General features: G+C 49.5%; 4 protein-coding genes across 4 annotated transcripts; 2 read left to right on the top strand and 2 right to left on the bottom strand.

Moving 5' to 3' along the window:
- Window positions 1-474: 474 nt before the first annotated feature.
- On the bottom strand, window positions 475-1,393 carry B0T15DRAFT_218569 (glycoside hydrolase family 11 protein). The gene is made up of 2 exons (XM_062862776.1): window positions 1,045-1,393; window positions 475-932 (listed from the first exon to the last, which is right to left on the bottom strand). The coding sequence occupies exons 1-2, from the start codon at window positions 1,293-1,295 to the stop codon at window positions 521-523; spliced, it is 663 nt and encodes a 220-aa protein (XP_062721894.1). The 5' UTR covers window positions 1,296-1,393; the 3' UTR covers window positions 475-520.
- Window positions 1,394-2,266: 873 nt separating this feature from the next.
- On the bottom strand, window positions 2,267-4,372 carry B0T15DRAFT_575316 (uncharacterized protein; the record flags this gene model as incomplete). Its single annotated transcript, XM_062870987.1, has 4 exons — window positions 2,267-2,639; window positions 2,712-2,766; window positions 2,832-3,735; window positions 4,022-4,372. The coding sequence occupies 4 exons, from the start codon at window positions 4,370-4,372 to the stop codon at window positions 2,462-2,464; spliced, it is 1,488 nt and encodes a 495-aa protein (XP_062721893.1). The 3' UTR covers window positions 2,267-2,461.
- Window positions 4,373-4,599: 227 nt separating this feature from the next.
- Window positions 4,600-5,762, top strand: B0T15DRAFT_534397 (uncharacterized protein). The gene is made up of 2 exons (XM_062869435.1): window positions 4,600-5,048; window positions 5,130-5,762. The coding sequence occupies exons 1-2, from the start codon at window positions 4,727-4,729 to the stop codon at window positions 5,669-5,671; spliced, it is 864 nt and encodes a 287-aa protein (XP_062721892.1). The 5' UTR covers window positions 4,600-4,726; the 3' UTR covers window positions 5,672-5,762.
- An 11,876-nt stretch (window positions 5,763-17,638) lies between these two features.
- Window positions 17,639-19,476, top strand: B0T15DRAFT_218547 (uncharacterized protein). The gene is made up of 2 exons (XM_062862775.1): window positions 17,639-18,196; window positions 18,257-19,476. The coding sequence occupies exons 1-2, from the start codon at window positions 17,812-17,814 to the stop codon at window positions 19,378-19,380; spliced, it is 1,509 nt and encodes a 502-aa protein (XP_062721891.1). The 5' UTR covers window positions 17,639-17,811; the 3' UTR covers window positions 19,381-19,476.
- Window positions 19,477-20,529: the final 1,053 nt, after the last annotated feature.

Below are 20,529 nucleotides of genomic sequence, written 5' to 3'. Positions count from 1 at the left end.
GATCAGCGTAGTGTCGAGACTGGCCATCTTCTTTCCCGTCAACGTAAAGCCACAGCTCGCTCATGCGGTACCAGCAGAGGAAGAGCAGCGATATGTAAAGCCGCAGCTCGGCGGGAAGGCAGGGAAATGGGGCCTGGTGAATGCAGGCACCGTGCGGGGCTCTGACTGACAACTGCCCTTCATCGTTCCACGCCATAGGGTAGCTCCTCCCCCCAAGAAGTGCCACGGTTGTAGGTGCTAGTACCGTTAGGTAACCCATCAGATTGGCCCTCTGGACAGAGTTGACCCGGACAATCACGGATAGCAAAAGAAAAGGGGGGAGGGACGTCTTCCTAGGTCAGGTAGGCTGGGACCAGTTTGCCTGCAAAGACTACGTGATGTCTGATGATACATCTCATCTGCTCACTGTTTGTTTCCCCATACATTAACCACTCCCCCCGGCATCCCTGGAGTCCTGGACAGTACACCGAACACATAAGTATACTAGTATCTCCCACATCTCTTTTCCTTCCAGCAGTTTCTACGCACGGATGGTATACTTGGAGTTACCGCCGGCATTGCCCCAGCCCTCGGTAGCCAGCACCTGGTAGTCGTGGGTGCCGAGGTTCAGGCCGGCCCTCTTCCAGGCGGCGAAGTGGTTGGCCAGCGTGACGGTGCCGCCGCCGGGCCGCTTGTCGACGCGGTTGGAGATGTACTGCCAGAAGGTCGACGTGCCCTGGATGGACGGCTGGTTGACCTGCTGGTGCTTCCAGATCTCGTACGTGCCGCCATCGCTCTGGAAGGTGCCGACCTTCTGGCCCTGCGCCGACCCCTTGCCGTCCGACGTCCACTCCTGCACGTAGTACTCCACCAGCGGGTTGCGCGTCCAGCCGTAGACCGAGACGAGGACCGTGCCGGAGCTGCGCGTGGTGCTGCCCGAGAAGGTGATGTTTCTAGGGGCGGGGGGATACCGAGGTTAGAATCTCACGGGCTATTCCTGACTGTTTCTGATCCCTGGTGACTAAAAAAGGGAGGGGATGTTTAGGTAATAGTACTAGTACTTACCTAGCAGATCCCGTTCTCCAACCCTTGCCCACGACAAAGTCACCGGCGCCGGAGAAGTTGACCGAGTAACCGTTCGAGGTCGGCGAGAAGTTGACGTTGCCGCCGGTCTTGTAGTTCTGGTTGTAGTCCTGGCGGCGGGCCAGCTCATGGGGACCGAACTCAAAGTCGGGAAGGTCGGCGTTGGCAGCAGGGGCAGCGAAGGCCCCAGAAATGGCCGCCGCGGCGACAGCAAGGTAGGTGAGGGCAACCATGATTGCGAGGCGAGATGAGGTACTGTAGACAGGACCGTAATGCACTTTTCTGTTTTCCAGGACAAGCGGCGCCGTCTTCCTGATTATATACACGCGAATACTATCCTCGGGACCGGTTTCGCCATGCTCGTGATTCCGGCAATATGGACCGGGAGAATAGCCACGGACGGGCACAGAGCAGTCCCTGTACTCCACCTCAGTAACATGAAGGGACGATGGTATGGATCAAATCAATGCTGCGAGAACACGTACTCGCAGCAGCGTGTCGCGATGCTTGGCTGCTCTTTTGCCATATCTCGACCCAGGGGCATACTAGCTGCCGCAGATAAGCTTTGGGACAGGGGGCCAGCCCCTGGTTGGTGCAAGATCTATATGAACTTTGTGGGGTATTGTATCTGCCGGCACACACATCGGGACTCGGCTGTGCCACTCTTCTGTTTCTGGGACGATTGAGCACCGGAGTTTGTAGTTTACAAGCGCTCGGAGCGGCTGTTTCCTTCGGGACTCCACTATCGCTTACGGTTTATATTAAGGGATATTGAACTTCCCCGTGACGTGCACTCCGTGCATGCCGTGCTTTATCAGTGCAGCTATTTCTCTCGGAGTCTTGGCTAAATGGGCCAGACCAGGAAACCACCGAGGCCAAGGAGAACCGGAGACTCTTTCAACTAGCTCGTTTCAACTTCCAAGGCTGGACAAGCTTTTCGGCCCGCAGGCTTGGTATACTTGGCATGCTTATTAGCCTAAATATCGCATCCCAGCGGCCGAGCTCCCGGTAGGTACATAGTGTGTATGTAACCTATGTGCGGTTCGATATCACGGAATACGACTGTCTCCCTGCTTGCAAGATAGCCGACTACTACTACTATGTTGGAACCCTGGCCCATGCGTCTAGAAACCGAGCTTCCCTCCCAATGCTGCCGGCTCTTGCTGATGGCGCTCGCGGCCGGCGGGGCCCAGCTCCACGGGACCTTGCATTTCCCTAGCGACATTGGTGCTATAAACAGTTACATATCTGAGCGAAGGAGATACTATCCAAGTCGTCGTTACTAAGGTCTCAGAAAATGATGTAGAGTGCCCTGGCTTTATGTGGGTAAACCAGCTTCGAAAACCACCTTCTTGTCTTCACTCCTACGATGTTTCTTTCTTTGGTTATCCATCAGACACTAGTGAGCCGCGGCCGTGGGTTCTCTCTGTCCCATGTAGCCCGTCTGCTGTCCTCCCTGGCTTGCTCCAATCGTTTCCGGGACTCCGGCAATTGTGATATCCACAAGTAAACTCGGTTCCTCCGGTCCTCTTCCACTCTCCATCGTGTTGCCCATGGTACGCTCTGCTGCAGAGGAACTGTGTTTGGTGTTAGTCGAGTTTGCTGGTCTCCATATTAGTAGTAGTGGGAGATAGGTGACTAGCACTAACTTGAACTGATGGCGTTGCCGTCTAATGGCGGTTGTCCCGGACGACGCCAAGGGAGCTGAAACAAGCTTTCCCGGCGCGTTCTCACAAACAAGAGCCGGTCACCGGGTGCCCAGCACATACTGGATGGTGTTGGTGGCAATGGACTAGCGGAGAAGGGGCTCTTGAACCGGTCCAGCACGTGGTGTTGGAAAACAAACTCTCCGCTGAGGATGATGTCGCAAGGGAGATCCTCGACGAGGTGAAGGTCACAGATGAAGGTTGTTCTGTCCAACCCTCCAGTGGCGCGATCAGCATATGACATGCCGGCCACCAGATCAAGATACGCATCGTACTCCATTGAGGGTCTGGAGCTTGGTGGGATGTCTAACTCCAACCGAGCGTTGAGCACCATTCCATCGGTCCAGATGCTAGAGCCATCGATCGGGACGAGTTCCCGCCGGTACCGATCCTCGCTATGAATTTTGAACCCGTTGCGGCGCGCAAAGTTCCCCGACACGAGCATCAGGTCAGAGCCGGTATCCGGGAACGCCGATGCGGCGGATCCGTTCACGGAACACCGGATATGGTGGTCCTGGGGCGATTCGTGCAGCAAGCAAAAGCGGTTGCCGCTCCGAAGAAGCGGCCGCACGCGCTCGACAATCCTGCCACTGGACAGACCGGTGGTTCCAGTCTCTCGCAGAAACGCGCCCCCCAACACCACCTTGCAGAGGCTCTCCCGTAAGACATAGAACTCGCGGCGGAATACCTGCCTCTCGCCTCTGAACTGGAAGTCGGCCGTGACTCGTCCAATGATCTCAGCCTTTCTTTTTCCCAGGAGATCGATAGGGACCCCGCCGGGAATGATATCAAAGCCGTGGCGTCGAGCAAATTCCTCCGAGATGGCGTTGATGGAAGAGCCCGAATCCGGTAGTGCGCGGACGGGGATACCGTTGAGGCTGCCGGGGGCTTCGAACCACCGGGCCTCCCACGATTTCGCTGTCGGCGGGCTTCCACATCCTCGTTCGCACGGCTCCGGTTCCGAGGTCTCGATTAGCGCGGTATTTCAACGCAGTCTTGCGGTAGTGGTATGCTCGCGGCTGGTCCGGCTGCTGTCTGTACAGCTCCTCAGCCTCCTCTATGATCTGGAGAGTGACACTCGTATCCCCGCGTCTTCGGCTCTTTAGCCACGTTCGTACTACCCGCTCATTACGCCTCCTGAAGTTCCTAGACTCCGAAAGGTTGTTGGAAGGCCGTCTCGTCAGCGGATCCCTAGTTCTGGAACAGGGAAAAGGCTACAGTACAAAACAATCGGGTATGATTATTTGATCGACTCCGTCCCGCATCTGATCCCGCTTCGGCGCAATCGTCGTAGGATAGTTGAGCGATTCTTCGGGCGGCCTGCTGCAGAGTTCCAGGGCTTGCGAGTCCTCCCAACGGCCCCAAGTGCTGAGTACGACTATGTCTTCTTCGTATGCAGACCAAAGTACCTCCGAATAATCCGATGCGGCTATTGGCCGTGAAGGTGCCATCGTGCTGAGCTTCTGAGCGCGTTCGGGTGACGTGATCTCCTGGAAGGTCACCTCCTCGGGACCCCAGGTATGCGACAGAATGGCATATGGAGGGCAATCGCTACTGCTATGGAACTGCCTCAGCTCCAGTGCCGTTGGATGAAGTAGACGCATTCTTGAATTGATGACGATTCCGAGGGCTCGCTCGGCGCAAAAGAAGAAAAAAAGGAAGAAGCGAGTTATCGGTAGCGCTAGAGCAACAACTTGTTTCGGTTGTGGAAGATAAACAGTTTATGGAGCGGTGAGGTCGGGAAACGTACCTAACCTTAGTACCTACTACTGTTGACGCCCGATAGAAAGCCTACAGCTCAGCCACAACGGCAGTGTAACCCGAGTTGTCACGTCGCGTTCACGTTACCGGAAGTCCACGGTACCTAAACAGCCAAGATAATAATAATACAGCGAGTACTCGATCTCGCAGAACCTCAGATTGACAGGTCGTCGCCGAGAAGCGATGTCCAACAAAAGATGGATATCGAAAACAGACCAGAAGAGACAGGATTCCCCGCGCTGGCCCGCAAACTCGCCATCAACCCGGATTACGAAGGTTTTGTCTTCCGCACCTTCGACCGGCTCAGCGCCCGGAATCTGCTTCACATGGAGGCAAAACTGGCTTGTCTGGAATGGAAGCTCGATCAAGTGGACGAACGGGTTGCCCACGGAGACAACGAGGGCCTCCGGTCGATCCGTGCCTGGGAGGCTTTCGAGGAAAGCGCTAAGCACGACGCTCGGCCTGAGTATTTGCAAATGAAGATGTGCGAAGAAATAAAAGAGGCTCTGAAAGAGTACCGTGGGTACCATCTTGTCCTACTTACTACTACTAGTTCTCTCGTATACAAGCCCTGACTAAGAAGATTACTGTTTGATACAGAGGAGGCTCTCTTACGCCAACATCAAGTCGCGAGTCTTGGAGAACCGGAAACCCGAGTCCTCAAAGCCTTACGAAACCAGTCCCACAGTACTCAGGGGGACCCTCTCCTAGCTGGCCTCGCTGCCAACAGGCTCGACGACAGCAACCGATGGGATCTTGTGGCCATACGTCGCCCCGTCGACAAGGACATGCTGTTCGTCTTCCTCCAGAACCACTGGATGTTCCGAACAACCAAAATCCCCAATGACACGGAGTACTACAAGGAAAACCACGTCGCCTGGGCGGGCGCCGTCATTAGCACCGGAGCTGCCGCAGGTCTCCTGCTCGGGGCGATAGTGGCGCTGCGGGTGCTGGAAGACCGAGATGTCCAGCTGGGGCTTATTGGCATATTCATGGCTCTCTTTGCCATCAGCGTGGCCGTCTTGACAAATGCAAGGAGGGCCGAGGTGTCCGCCTCCACGGTGGCGTACGCGGCGTTTCTTGTTGTCTTCGTCTCATCGTCGCCGTGGTCCTCGGGCGTTGGCAAGGATTGTGCACGATGAGTTTGCTGAGCCGACCTGAGGTACAAGCCTGGTGCAGATTGTTCCAATATGGCCATATTCTAGGGTAATAGCAAGCCCCGTTTCACTCCAAGACCAAGAGTTTGTGTTCTCGCTGCTGCTCACTGATCCGGACTGTGCTTCCCCACACCAACCAAGAGAGTCCAGCCACATGGCTGCCAGCAATGTGATCTATGGCGCCATTATGCGTGAAGCGTTGGCCTTCCCTACTTTCATGATCTCGTGGTTCTCAGTCTAAACACATGAAGTTAGCTATCAAAGAAAGATGCCAGCGCAGCTATATCACATGGATCATGAATGCCAGATGGCCTGCTATGCTAAAAGGGCATATAAATGAAGCCCTGCTATCTTTAACCAATCCCTACATTCAAGGTGCACCTCCTTAGTCCATCACTTCCAAGAACGAGAGAGCCTTAGCAACTCAAGCAAGTCCAAGCAACTCCGACGCCCTTCTTCCAAAGAACTCTATCCACAACACACAGCAGGTCCCTCACAGCAGTTCCACCATCCCATGCTCGTTTATTACCCTTGTCGCTAACAAAGCCACGGGTAGGAATCTACCAACCACGATGTGCACGAAACAATGGGTCACCCGCACATATAAGATTTGCGGTTGTACGGTCTTGAAACAAGAAACCAAGGAATGCGATAACCCGAATGCCCGCGACCACTCCGTCACAGAGCTGCCGGATACTATCGGCGAAGACGTTTATGAGGTGTGTAAGCACCACTTGGCGCTTGCGAATTAGCGACCACATATGCTTTGTTGGGAAGGGGGGTGGCGCCGAGGTCATGCTCGGTACCTATGGGATGGAAGGAATCGAAGGATGGCAGGCAGAGACTTCACAACAGGCAGTAGTAATACACGATGAGGGGGAGCTTTGATTGAGCGTGGCTGGGTCCCCGCGCTCAATCTCATTGATTTCTAGGTAGCGTATAGTATTATCGACACTGGTTGTTAGCGGCACATCCCCGAGTACGACGAGTAGGCCCAGTGATTAACCGCCCATGGGCGCCCATAGATAACCGGTGAAAAAGTAGGTGGGTACCTAGCCCATGTCACGGTCGGTACGGGTGTCGCCCCGGGTAGGAGTCGAACCTACGACCTTCCTAGTGGAACGGACGAAGTAGGGCATAGGTCACGTGATCTATAAATCGGGAAATATCCTTATGTAATTCTGGGCTAACTGATCTAGAACTCTTCTTTTCTTTCTTCGAGCTTAGTTTAATGGAATTAAGTATTATAAATAGCCGACTTAACCTTATTAAATATACTATACTATTATAGCTCACTTATAATAGATAAGAGATTATAGATACCTATTTAAATCTAAATAGGTAAATAGTTATAGGTAATTAGATTAACGTTAAATAGGTAATAGATAATAGTTAACTGATACTTGTCACGAATTAAGCTAATAGGACAGCTGCAGGTGGGATAACCTGGCGGGTGGCGTAGGACACACCCGAACCAATTATTTAGGACTAATAAGAAGGAGCTCTAGGGAGCTCTAGAGAGCAGACAAGAGCTTAGAGACCTAAGCTAATCAGCATGAAGGGATGGAAACTCTCGATGGAGTCAACAGAGCATCAAGCTCTAGAGAGCTCTATAGAGCACATGAGAGCACCCAAGGATAGACAGTATATAGTCACTTGTTCTGGAGGACTTTGGGAGTTCTCTAGTGAGCAATTCAAGCAGTAGCCTTTATCTACTGTGTAGACATTGCGACTTGCATTGTTGTGAACCCTTTGGCTTCATCGAGACCTACTGTGACAGTGGAACACACTGACTATGATGATGATATCATTTGTATATATAATGATTCATCATACCAAGTGATGATTCATTATACATGTTCCATTACATTATGCATGCAAACTCAGACCTACTCGCATCCTGTATCTAAAGCTTACCTTGCAGTCTCGAGGATTTCTTTCCTCCTACAAGTTCAATATTCTTGCAATGCAGTCAGTTTACCACCAGAGGCTTGACTCTGGCCTTGAACGACGGCCCTCGTGATAATGCAGTATGATTGGTTGGTTGTGGAGCGCATGCTCTACCTTCTATATCTAGTAAGTACCTCACATCTTATATCCTATATTTAGGCTTTCCTGCTTGTCACGAATCAGTAGATGCAGGCCAGGCTCAATGGCTCTGGTGGGCAACTGACTGTATTGCAAGAATACTGAACTTGCAGAAGGAAGAGTTCTGCAAGTAGAAGATGCGAAGCAGTGTGATGGTGGAACCCACCGTACCATGCATGATGCATGCAGTATGATTGGTTGGTTGTGGAGCGCATGCTCCACCTTCTATATCTGGCAAGTGCCCCACATCCCACATCCTATATTTAGACTTTCCTGCTTCGTATCTTCCACTTGCAGAACTCTTCCTTCTGTAAGTTCAGTATTCTTGCAATACAGTCAGTTGTCCACCAGAGCTATTGAGCCTGGCCTGCATCTACCGATTCGTGATAAGTAGCTACTACCTTACTATTTAGACATTGTGATTGCAGTATTAAAAACCCTTTGGCTTTACCGAGACCTATAGTCTAACCAGTAGATATCTTCGACTGTTATGGGCATAGCCCATGCCATGTCGTAGAGTAGGGTTAGGGTTCAGGCACGAGGGTTGTGGAGCCCTGGTCGGGCCCACAGGGTTGGTCTGTGCAGCGCAGGGTATTTGCCTGCGCGCGGCAGGGCCACACTTCTAATTCTCTCGTGCAACTACATATATACCATTGCACCCCATATGGTCTGTGATAGTTAGTTGCACCTCTAGTTCGTGCGCGTTCTTTCGACTGGCTATGTAACTATAGGCTATTTTCAATTGATTCAGAGAGTTTCAGCAATTCTGAGCGACATTTCGGCGATTCGGTACGCTGAGCGATTCTCCATATAGCGACTTTAGAGCTCTGTAGCCAGTCGGAACGTGGTGCGGACTACCGGTTTACAGTTACAAGGATTCAAGCGAGCGAATCACGGCCTTCGGAGCCGTCGGAATACGACATTGAGCAGTGCTAAGGCGGCAGCGATACGATATTATAAGCATGGTATACCGGGATTTTATGATGCCCGATACGGACGACGACTTAGAGGCAGCATACTCGGAGGACGTGTTGCACGAAGCCGATTCGCCGTAGGCAATGCCCTCGCTAGTGCGCGAGAAAAGTGAGATTAAGCCTAGAAACGAAGTAGAGAAAGTCGCCCACGAAGCGACCAAGGATAACAGGCGCGATATATGCAAGGAAATCGTCAACCTAATCGACAGAACGAAGCATCTAAGGCTAAAGAACTAGCTCGATATATATAATCGCCCTATTTTCAATAGTGAGAATATCCTATACGTAGTCTACTAGAGCCTTCGCTGGAGCTTAGGAGCCAAGGTCATTATATTGTTCGAGCATATGTTATAAATTAAAACCGAGCGTTATAATAGGGTCTAGGAGCTTCTTACTAGTATATAGGCGCGCGCCCGGGAGCTCGAGCAGAGCCTCTAGAATATCTAGGCGCTCCTGAATGAGGCCTAGGTACATATTACAAGCCTGGAGATAGCGAACACGGCCAAAGATGGCGTTATTATAAGTATAGCGACCCTGGTTAACAATAGTGGCAAGATAGGCAGCATAAGCGAGGACGTTAGTAAGCTAGTTAATGCAACCGTTATATACCTATAGCCGTTCAACAGTCAGGAGCGCGACATGGCTAAGCGTATAGCCTAGTTCCGTACCTAGCATACAAAAATCATCGAGCGCTAGAATAGCCACCCCGAGGACTATACTAACAAATATAGCAAGATTTCATATACCAGTTCAATGCTCGAGGGTATCGCCTTTTCCTTAGTCATTAGGGGCCTTAACAAGGTCAATGCAAGCCCTAAGAACGACTTAGAATAGCTCTAGAAAACAGGCGAGGAATTCCTAGCCTACCTGGCCAAGAAATATAAGACAATGGACCTGGCTATAGCAGTGGAAAACAAGCTGTGCAACCTAACCTAGACCAGCCGCTAGGCTAATTTCACCGACTTTATTACTAAGTTCAATAACTTGGCAGACGAATGCGAGTAGGACGATGTCGCTTGCGTATATGGCCTATATAAGAAGTTTAGTGACAGCCTGTATAATACAGTCGCAGTATAGGTTAACCTGCATGCTACGAATGACTAGGAGAATTAGGTCGATATAGCTAATAAGCTTGTGGTTAACCTCGAGAACGCAAAGCATAGGAAGAACAACGGCTATAACCACGGCAGTAACTATAGCAACTAAGGCAGCAACAAGAGCAACAACGGTAATAACGCAGGTGACCCTATGGACCTAGACCGCCTAAAGGTCGCGAAAATCAAGGTTTCCTAGGCCGAATATAACCACCATGCGAACGAGGGCTTGTGTTTCAGCTGCGGCATGGCTGGCTATATCGCCAAATGGTGCAGGGCCGAAACCAACCTGGGCCGCGGCAACTAGAACAACAGAGGCAGAGGCGGCCGAAGCAGTTAGAGCGGCCAATAGCGCAACGAACAGGGCAATAGCAATACGCCCTATGGAGCATAGAATATATTCCCGTAGCAGATTCCATAGAACTCCCAGGGAGCCTAGGCGGGTTACACCGGCACTTAGGGATATGCCGGCACCTAAGGCAATGCCGTTAACAGAGTGCGGCAGCCCGGCGGCAACTGCCAGTACCAGAGCGTTCGCTTTATAAATATACCTAACCCTGGCTTTGCCTTTAAGATCAGCAGCAACTCTATAGAGGACTAAGTCAAGGTATACAAGGATAAGGACTTCAAAAGGCAGGGAAAAGCCTAACCTCCGTGTAAAGTCGTGTATAGAGATATAATCACTAGGATTATAGGAAGGAACAGAGACTTGTTTTAAGTATATTAGGGCAGTCAAAGAATTCTATTATATTATCCTCCTACCTGATCGATGACAGTAAGTGTAGAATAGTATATATAGCGCTTGTAGATTCGGGATATACCGGCCTGGCATTTCTCGACTTCGGTTTCGCTATATAGCATAGTATTCTAATATTCAAGCTTGCAAGGCCAAAGCCGCTATATCTTGCTGACAGCGCTACGTCAATATAGATAGAATATAGAGCTATAAGGAAACTGGCGATTGGCGATTATATTAAGGTTTTGCATTTCTATATTATAATACTCGCAAAGGACAACCTGGTTATTCTAGGCCTACTATAGCTATAGAAGTATAACCCAGAGGTGGATTGGAAGAGCCTAAGCCTAGAATTTATAGAGGAATGCCAGGGCCGGTGCCTGCCGCTAGATATTACCCGGCAACAAGCACTAGAAGCCTGGGAAGACACACGCTATTTCTATATAACAGTAGAAGAAGTAGAGGACGAAGGCAAACCGTAAGCATAGATACAACCACCGCTGGCGACCGGGAAGACTATAGTAGAGAAAACTCGCCATGCTAGGCAACGCCGGGAGCAGAGAAAAAGAGCACGTTTCACGGTATAGAGGGAGAGAGCATTAGAATAGGGCCCCCGCTAGACCATAGCACTGTAGGAGGCAAGGAGAGTGCCAATACCTAACCTCCCTAGCTACTGCAAGCCGGTACTAGCGACCTTAGCGGCGGGAATATGCCGTATAGGAACGGCCCAACCGCATATACCGACGAGCATACAAACCATATACCAAGAGCTCAACAATCAGGACATTAAATTTATAACTACGGCTGGTATAATTCACATATATAGAGAGAGAGGCATTATAGTAATAAGAACTACACTTGCTGAGCTCGAGAAGATAGCGGGTAAGCCAGACCTCTGTATTTTATACCTCCCTAACAAATTCTTCTAGAGTCTATTGCGTAAAGAAGGCCGGCCGGAAGACTATACCGAACGGCTTCCCCAAGCGTACTATGAATTTATTAGAGCCCTATAGATAGAAGATACAACCATTCGTAAGATCACTAAGCAGGACGCAGATATTTTCTTCAAGAAATCAAACAAGCCGACGCCTATGGCCGAAGATATCAAGAATAGGCTACCACCGCAATATAGAGACCTTTATAAAGCCTTCCTACCGTAAGAAGCCAACACCCTACTACTGCACCGCTTATATAACTACAAGATCGAATTGCTCCTAGGAACCAAGCTTCTCTCGGCACGAAACAGGCCACTTTCGCCTATGGAACTACGCGTATTGAAGCAGTGGCTCGATGACAACCTAGCAAAAGGCTTTGTTCGGCCGTCGAAGTCGAGCGTTACGTCGCCGGTGTTACTAGCGCGCAAGCTGGGCGGAGGAGTATATATTTGCATAGACTACTGCACAGTTAATAATGTGACTATGAAGAGCCGTTACCCTATCCTACTAATCTGGGAGACCCTAGATTCTATATATAAGGCAAAGGTGTTTATAAAGCTCGATATTATTGCAGCATTTAACAGAGTACGTATTATAGAAGGCCACAAATAGCTGACAGCGTTCATTATATGGTTCGGGCTATACGAATCACTAGTGACGCCGTTTGGGCTATAGAGCGCGCCTGCAATATTTCAGCACTATATTAACGACCTACTTTATAATGCACTTGACGAATATACTATAGCCTACCTTGACGATATGCTCATCTATTCCAGGAATATAGAGGACTATATAAAACAGGTCTGGGAGGTCCTTGAAAGGCTAATCAACGTAGGCATATAGATTGACATTAACAAGTGCAAGTTCTATACCAAATGTACGAAATACCTAGGCCTGATTATTATGCCTAGGGGCATAGAAATAGACCTAGAGAAGGTAACGGCAATTACTTTATAGGAGGCACCAACAATACAAAAGCAGCTATAGCGATTCCTTGGCTTTATAAACTTCTATAGGCGTTTTATCAGCGATTTTACAGGTATAGCTAAGCTATTGTACGACCTAACAAAGAAGATAACTGAATGGAACTAGACCGAAGAGTGCCAGCTGGCGTTTGAGCAACTAAAATGAAGCTTTTCAACAGCGCCCGCGCTTAGAATCTTCAATTAGGAGCGCCCAACTATAGTAGAAACCGACGCCTCAGACTAGTCAGTGGGCGGTACGCTCTCATAGGTAGGTAATGATAGCGAGCTTTACCCTATGGCGTATTTTAGTGCCAAATATAACGCCTAGGAATACAACTATAATATCTATGACAAGGAGCTCTTAGCTATTATCAAGGCTCTAGAAGAATGGCGCCTAGAACTCGAGGGCGCGGTATAATGGTTTGACATCATTATAGACTATAAGAACCTATAGACCTTCATAATAATGAAACAGCTGTCACTAAGGTATATAAGGTGGTCAGAGTTCCTTTCATAGTTCAACTTCCGCATTGTATACTGACCGGGCGCAGTAAATACAAGGCTCGACGCGCTAAGCAGGAAACTAGAGGATATACTACAAGGCATCAAGGATAATAGACTGCGCAATAGAAAGAGGCCACTAATCTACCCCGACTGCTTCAACCCAGCCACGTTCGGCGAAGACAAAGAATTACAACTGTTCCAACTCGACGTAAGCCAGTATATCGACAATCTACTATCAGATATATATACGAACTCAGCGTTCCTATATAGCGTTCTAGCAGCGTTAGCTAATAAAACAGCGCGCGTATGGCTGAAGGAGATCAAGAAGCGCTTGAGAGTCCCATTTGCAGAGTATAGAGCCGTGGCCGGCAAGGCCTACTATAGGGACCGCATAATTATCGACCCGGATGATAGTAACATATACCTTCAACTGATCTATAGAGTGTACGCCTTAGTGCCGGGGGAGCACTTAGGCCGTACGAAGACCTTGGACCTAATAAACAGGCGTTACTGGTAGCCAAGAATAAGCTAAGCAGTATATGCCTATTGCAAGAGATGCCTTCTCTATGATAAAATAAAGACCATAAAGGCAGCGCTAGCAGGCTTCTTAAAGCTATTGCCTATACTACTGGCATGATGGCGCGATATCTCGGTCGACTATATTATACTGCTGCCTATATACGTAAGGAGAGGCCAAGATTTCCAATATATTGCGGTTATAGTCGACTGCCTAATGAAAATACAGCACTTTATACTAATAGCTATACTGGAAGCAGAGGAACTAGCAGAACAATTTATCGAAAGAGTTTATAGCCTATATAGCACGCTGGAGACTATTGTTTCCGACTACGGCATATAGTTCGTATTGACATTCTAGAGAGCACTGTTGTCACGGCTGGGGGTGACACTATAGCCATCATCGGCCTACTACCCCTAAATGAATAGCTAGACAGAGTATATCAATACGGAATTGGAGCAATACCTAAGGCTATTCGTAGACTAGGCACAAGATGACTAGGTAGATTGGCTGCTAGTAGCCGAATTCGCAGGCAATAATACGGCATCGGAGACAATAGGCGTATCGCCGTTCTACGCGAATTACAGCTTCCACCTGCGTATAGGCGTTAAGCCAGCAAAGCTATACCCCCCGAATCTTATAGAGCTGCAACGACAGGAGTTCTTCCGTATATTGGAAATTGCGGCCCGGTTCCAGGCGATTTAGGACTATATTATGGCGCTCTTGAAACAGGCTTAGGACCGCTATAAAGAGGGCGTAAATAAAAGGCGAGATGATGCGCCAGTCCACCAGGTAGGCGACCATGTAACGTTGAGTATATAGAATTATAAGACTGGCTGGCTATTATAGAAGCTAGAACCCTATTGGGAGGGACCATTTGAGGTTATAAAAGCATCGTTATATGCCGTGACATTGAAATTACCGGCTAATATAAAGGTTTTCAACACATTCCATATATTACAGATAAGGCCCTATATCTAAGCCGGACTGCCCGGGCAGGAAGAAATATAGTAAGACATTCGAGCCAACTGCAACAGGGTCATTATAAGAACTGACGACGGCGAAAAAGTATAGGAATATCGATTCGAGAGCATCCTAGACTATAGTAAGGCGGATAACGGCCGTTGGCAATACCTGGTAAAGTAGGAGGGCTATAACGAACCGACCTAGCAATTGGCCACAGACCTATATAGCTGTAATAATATGATCTAGGCGTACTATAATGCCCACCCGGACCAGCCAAGACCCCCGGCGTAGGTCGCGCGCCGCAATACCAGGGAATTATCACGACGGTCGTCGGCGCCACAAGACGGCGTACGGGAACCAGGACAGAGTGCGCGGGAGCAGCGGGAGTAGCAGGAGCCGGCGCTGGAAGGAAGATGGCGCTTGCCGAGGCTACGGAACAGAGCGCGCGAGGCAGAACCAGGGTGACTGGCGCGGCGGCAAGCGGGTTCAATGCACGCGCGCGGGCAATTGAACCAGTAGAACGGAATGTTTGTCGGCGAAGAAGGGTATTACATGACCGGCTTAGGCCGGGCGCATGGCTAGGAAAAACATCGTTTTGTAAGAATTGGCCAATTTGGCCGACGGCCCGGAAGGGGGGGCCTTGTTTGGAGGACGGGGTAGTGTCACGGGCATAGCCCGTGCCATGTCGTAGAGTAGGGTTAGGATTCAGGCACGAGGGTTGTGGAGCTCTGGTCGGGCCTATAGAGTTGGTCTGTGCAGCGCAGGGTATTTCTCTGCACGCGGCAGAGCTACACTTCTAGTTCCCTCGTGCAACTACATATATACCGTTGCACCCTATACGGTCCATGATATCGACCGGCGAACCCTTTCAGAGGTAGGACTACCTATGGTTTCATCACATATAACTTTCGTATGTATATAACTTCTACTATATACCTAACGTATCTTATAAGCGAGATGAACATATAAGCGAATTGAACACTTTGACTGCGACGCGTCTTCTCTCCATACCACAACCAAAATCCTCTACACCCAACGATGTCTTCGGCTTCAAGAGAGTCTAGGGTAATCTTAGCCCTTGAAGCTATTCAAAAGAACCCAAAACTTAGTCTTCGCGCCGCAGCAAATATCTATAACGTCACAGTCAATACCATCCGAAACCGACGCGACGGCAAGCCTGCACGACGCGATACTACGCCCAACTCGCGCCGGCTCACCGATTCCGAAGAGAAGGCTCTTGTTCAGTATATAATTGAGCTATCTGAGCGAGCCTTTCCCCCGAGACTACGTGGTGTAGAAGATATGGCCAACCAACTGCTATACGTATGCGACGCGCCCCCTGTCAGTAAGCTCTGGGCGTATAACTTCGTCAAACGCCAGCCAGAGCTCCGGATATGTTATACGCGTAGATACGACTACCAGAGGGCCAAATGCGAGGATCCAAAGGTCATTGGCGAATGGTTTACCCTTGTACGGAACGTTAAGGCCAAGTACGGTATCGTAGATGACGATATCTACAACTTCGACGAGACTGGGTTTATAATGGGCATTATCTTCCCAGGCATGGTGGTAACAACCTCGGATGGCCGTGGTAAGGCGAAGCTAGCCCAGCCTGGCAACCGCAAATGGGCGACCGTAATCCAAGGCGTTAATGCCCTTGGCTGGGCTATCCCTCCGTTCATTATCTTAGCGGCGCAATACTACCTCGCCAACTGGTATACCGAGTGCAACCTCCCGGCCGACTGGCGTATTGCAACCACCGAGAATGGCTGGACTACCAATGCAGTAGGCCTTGATTGGATCAAGCACTTCGATTACCATATAGCGCCTCGGATAAAGGGCAAATACCGGTTGTTGATCCTCGATGGCCACGAAAGCCACCATTCAACCGAGTTCGAGCTCTACTGCCAGTAGAACAACATTATCACGCTCTGCATGCCTCTATATTCATCCTACCTCCTCCAGCCACTTGATGTTGGCTGCTTTGGGCCGTTAAAGCAGGTGTACGGTCGCCAGATCGAGGACTTGATACGCGTGTATATTAGCCACGTAAGCAAGCTCGAGTTCCTTTGTGCCTTTCGTATAGCCTTCTTTGCCTCTATCACCAAGAGGAATATATAGGGCGGTTTTATAGGGGCTGGCCTTGTACTGTACGATCTAGAGAGGGTACTTTCGAAGCTAGATATCAAGCTTCGTATACTAATACCCCCAACCTTACGGCCAGGCACTATACAATCTTGGGTCTTCCAGACACTATACAACCCCTAAGAAGCCAACTCACAGTTAACGCTCATCAAGACTCGCATTGCCAACTATCAAAATAGCTCCCCGACTTCGATGTTGGCTGCTGTGGACCAGCTTACCAAGGGTACGATGGCTATAATGCACCAGGTGGCCCTCCTTCAGGCAGAGAATGCTTCGCTCCGCAAGGCCAACGAGGCGCTAAGCAAGCGCCGAAGAGCCAAAAGAACGCGTGTACAGCTTGGAGGATCACTTGCAGTAGAAGATGCAAAGGATCTACTAGACCAAAAGGCTGTGGTTGGGGAGGTGGCATAAGAAATGCAGCCGGATGGTAGTGGTGCAGGGGGGGCTCGTACGAAGGTTCGGTGCTGTGGTGTGTGCGGCAAGCCTGGTCATAATGCCCGCACTTATCAGGAGGTTGCAGAAGCATCTGATTCAGCCGTTTCTGATGTAATTATAGTAGGTTCATAATGTTGTTGTGTTGTAATTGTAGTTGACTGTTATAGTATGATGGGAAGTGTTCAATTCGCTTATATGTTCATCTCGCTTATAAGATACGTTACGTTATAATTATTAAGTATTATATTCTATATAAAAGTTATAAATTAATAATATACTAATTAATATAAAAATATTCACAATATCTATAGACTTTATTTAGTGCGCGTTTAAAGTAGGTCTAGTGATATATATGCATGGTCTCTATAGCTATGTAGCAGCAACCTATACCGCCCCACCCTGCCAGCAGCTTGCAGCTGGCGACGCGTACGAGGGTGAAGTCTGTGCCTTAGAGACTATACCTAAACGCGCACTGAGTAAATGCTGGTGTTGTACGGGGGTTCTGATTGGTTGGAATTCCCTGAGCATGGTAGTGGGTCCCTACGGTACGTCACCGCGCCACAGCTAGTCTGAGCACCTGAGACTAACCAGCACTACAATTCTGAATTCAACCAAGTTTCTGCATACCAAAAAAGAAAGTATCGGCTGCAATTCAACCAAGTTTCTACATCACTTTGTCCTGTGACACCACTCCGACACAAATTGTCAGCACCGCTCTTCTCTTCTCCCCACCGCACGACGACAAGAGACAGTGGCGATCGCGAGAATGCAAGAGCCGGATTGGCACGGCATGCTGGCGGAGTTTCTCCAAAGAGACTCGACCAACCCCATCCGGCGCGACACCCTTCGTCGCATCTTAGAGATGGACACGGAGCGAGAGCCGACCGGGCACCTTTTACCCGTCGATGAAGCAAAAGAAAAGCTAAACTTCCTCAGGAAATTGGAGCGCTACTGGGAAGAACATTTCCCTGAGTTCACTGGGGAGCCCCGCGATCGATACAAGCCCCTCGGTCAACTAGCCATCGCCACTGTGATGATGATGGACTTCAACACGTTCCGAGGGCTGGCGAATTTACCGGCCATTCAGCGCGACTGGATCCTAGGCTCGTGGCTCAAGGACTTGATGGTAATGCCCTGCTTTGTCAAGAAGGGTGAGTGCCCCCAGCACGTATCTCCTGCTACCTAATGAGCTATCTAACATATTGAGTCAGTTATGACCAAGAATCTGAGCAACTATGACTCCTTTCTTCTCGACCTAGCGGAAGGGCGCTTCCAAGAGTTGGACGCTCAATTACACGAAATCCAGCGCAAACAACAATCCTCGAGCGAGAGCTACGATGACAAAAAGCCGCAGTTGTCGCCGATCAAGTCGAAGACGTCGAAGACGTCGAAGACGTCGAAGAAGTCGCTGAAACTTGAAGCGACGGAGAAAAGCGACCAACTGATAAGATCCCAAGCTGAGAAAGCAGAACGGGCAATGCTCGACAATCATCGCTGCGTCGTCCTTGGCACAGGCAATCCCGAGATTTTTCACATCGTCCCGTTCAGTCTCAACGATAATGAGAAGTCCCGAACCCATCTCAACAAATACCTCGCAGTGGCAGCTACCCTCATTCATTACGAGAAGCCAGAACTGGCTAGCGATCCAGAGTACATCCCAGAGGATGCCGACTCTGATTCGATGGATGATGGCGAGGATGAGCCCGAGCCGGTTCATTTATGGGCTATTCACTGTCGCAAGTTCTTTTCGTCAAAGATAGGGGTCAGCGACAGATCATGGAACATGATCAGTCTCAACAGGCAGCTTCACAATTGGTGGAGCGAGGGTTATTTCGCCTTCAAGCCGCTCGGTATTGACGGGAAGATCATCAAGGGCTTGAACCCGAAAGGTGTCACTGCGCACTATACTCGAGTCAAGCTGCAGTTCCATTGGATGCCTCGTCGAAAGGACATAGCCTCGAGAGCGACAACCCTCGATATCTCCGAGAACGCACGCCCACAGGATTTCTCGGATCTATTCAACAAGACATATGGTGACCTGGAGGCTAACGACCTGAACCCGGTCTTTGCTCAAGATCGGCAAAGTTCGGTATCCCATCAGGTTCAGACGGGCGACATTTTTTATGTCAAGGTTGAGCACCGGTACGCCGAGCGCATGCTTGCAGCTTTCAGGATACAATGGGCGACGGTAAAGATTTTGTCGCTGGCAGGGGGCGCGGAGTCCTTGGATGATGTAGGAGACTCTCCGGACTATCTGGATGAGAACCTCAACTGGATGGGTGACGTGAAACGCGGAATGACCATACCGGCTTTGATGAAGGAGTGGGACGACTAGGAGACTCCCACGACAGCTCAGAGTCCGGTGGGTGAACCGCGTACCTCGGTGGACAAGAGAGATGCGCCGGAACGAGGTCAGCCTCTCAACCCTGGCCCTGCTATCGTGAGCCCCCCCGGACTACTTGCGACCGGTACAGAGAGACGCAGAAAGGAGTTGCGGTCTGTTCCCTCACAAACAAGCACTGTGATAATGAGGGCACGGACGCCTTCGAACCAACCCTCGTCGACCTCACTAGCGAGCAATCTCGGAACTGCCCAGTCCGGGAATGAGCCTGAGGGTGTCCGCCGAGAAGCCTCAGGTCCTCCTACCCTGAGCTCGAAGTGGAGGAGAAGGTTGCCCATATTGAGACTTGGGCAATCCAAAGATTCCAGCATTGCTGGCGAGTCCGGTGGCACCATTGAGCGAGCTGAAGCCTCTGGATCGTGGAGATTGAAAGTTAGCCAAACGGGGACGATTCTCGGAAGATCCAAACCTGTCTGTCTCGCGAAGAAGTCCAAGCAAGCTCTCAGAGATGTTTTCCTAAGATGAATAGCGGTCAGACTATGGTAGAGGGTGGTATTGGAATTACCAATAGATAGGACACCACAATGGAAATGGACTAGCGCTTCGTAATGTAGATGACCTAATTCTAGCGCCCAGGCACCCCTTATTTTTAGTAAGACTATTATAGGAGGAACCCATTAGGGATGCCCGTATCACGGCTAGCTCCGACCTCCATAGTGGTAACAGGGGTCACGTTCTCATTCTATACTTAATTAAGTCAGGCATTCCCGCTCACTCTAAGCCTTAGAGAAATCATCAATCTTACTAGGTTCTATCCAAACTAATTCCAGCCGTCGCGTTCAGCACCAAACATGACCCGCGTAAGCCTCCCCTCAACAACAACAACAACAACAACAACAACAACAACAACAACAACAACAACAACAACAACAACAACAACAACAACAACAATAATAATAATAATAATAATAATAATAATAATAATAATAATAATAATAATAATAATAATAATAATAATAATAATAATAATAATAATAATAATAATAATAATAATAATAATAATAATAATAATAATAATAATAATAATAATAATAATAATAATAATAATAATCATAGTGCGGCAACCGCAACGATGACAGAAAA

Source organism: Chaetomium strumarium, assembly GCF_033439665.1.
Source record: "Chaetomium strumarium strain CBS 333.67 chromosome Unknown B0T15scaffold_4, whole genome shotgun sequence".
NCBI classification, from domain to species: Eukaryota; Fungi; Ascomycota; class Sordariomycetes; order Sordariales; family Chaetomiaceae; genus Chaetomium; species Chaetomium strumarium.
The sequence above is the reverse complement of the archived record's forward strand: the minus strand, read 5'-3'. Positions and strand labels throughout refer to the sequence as shown.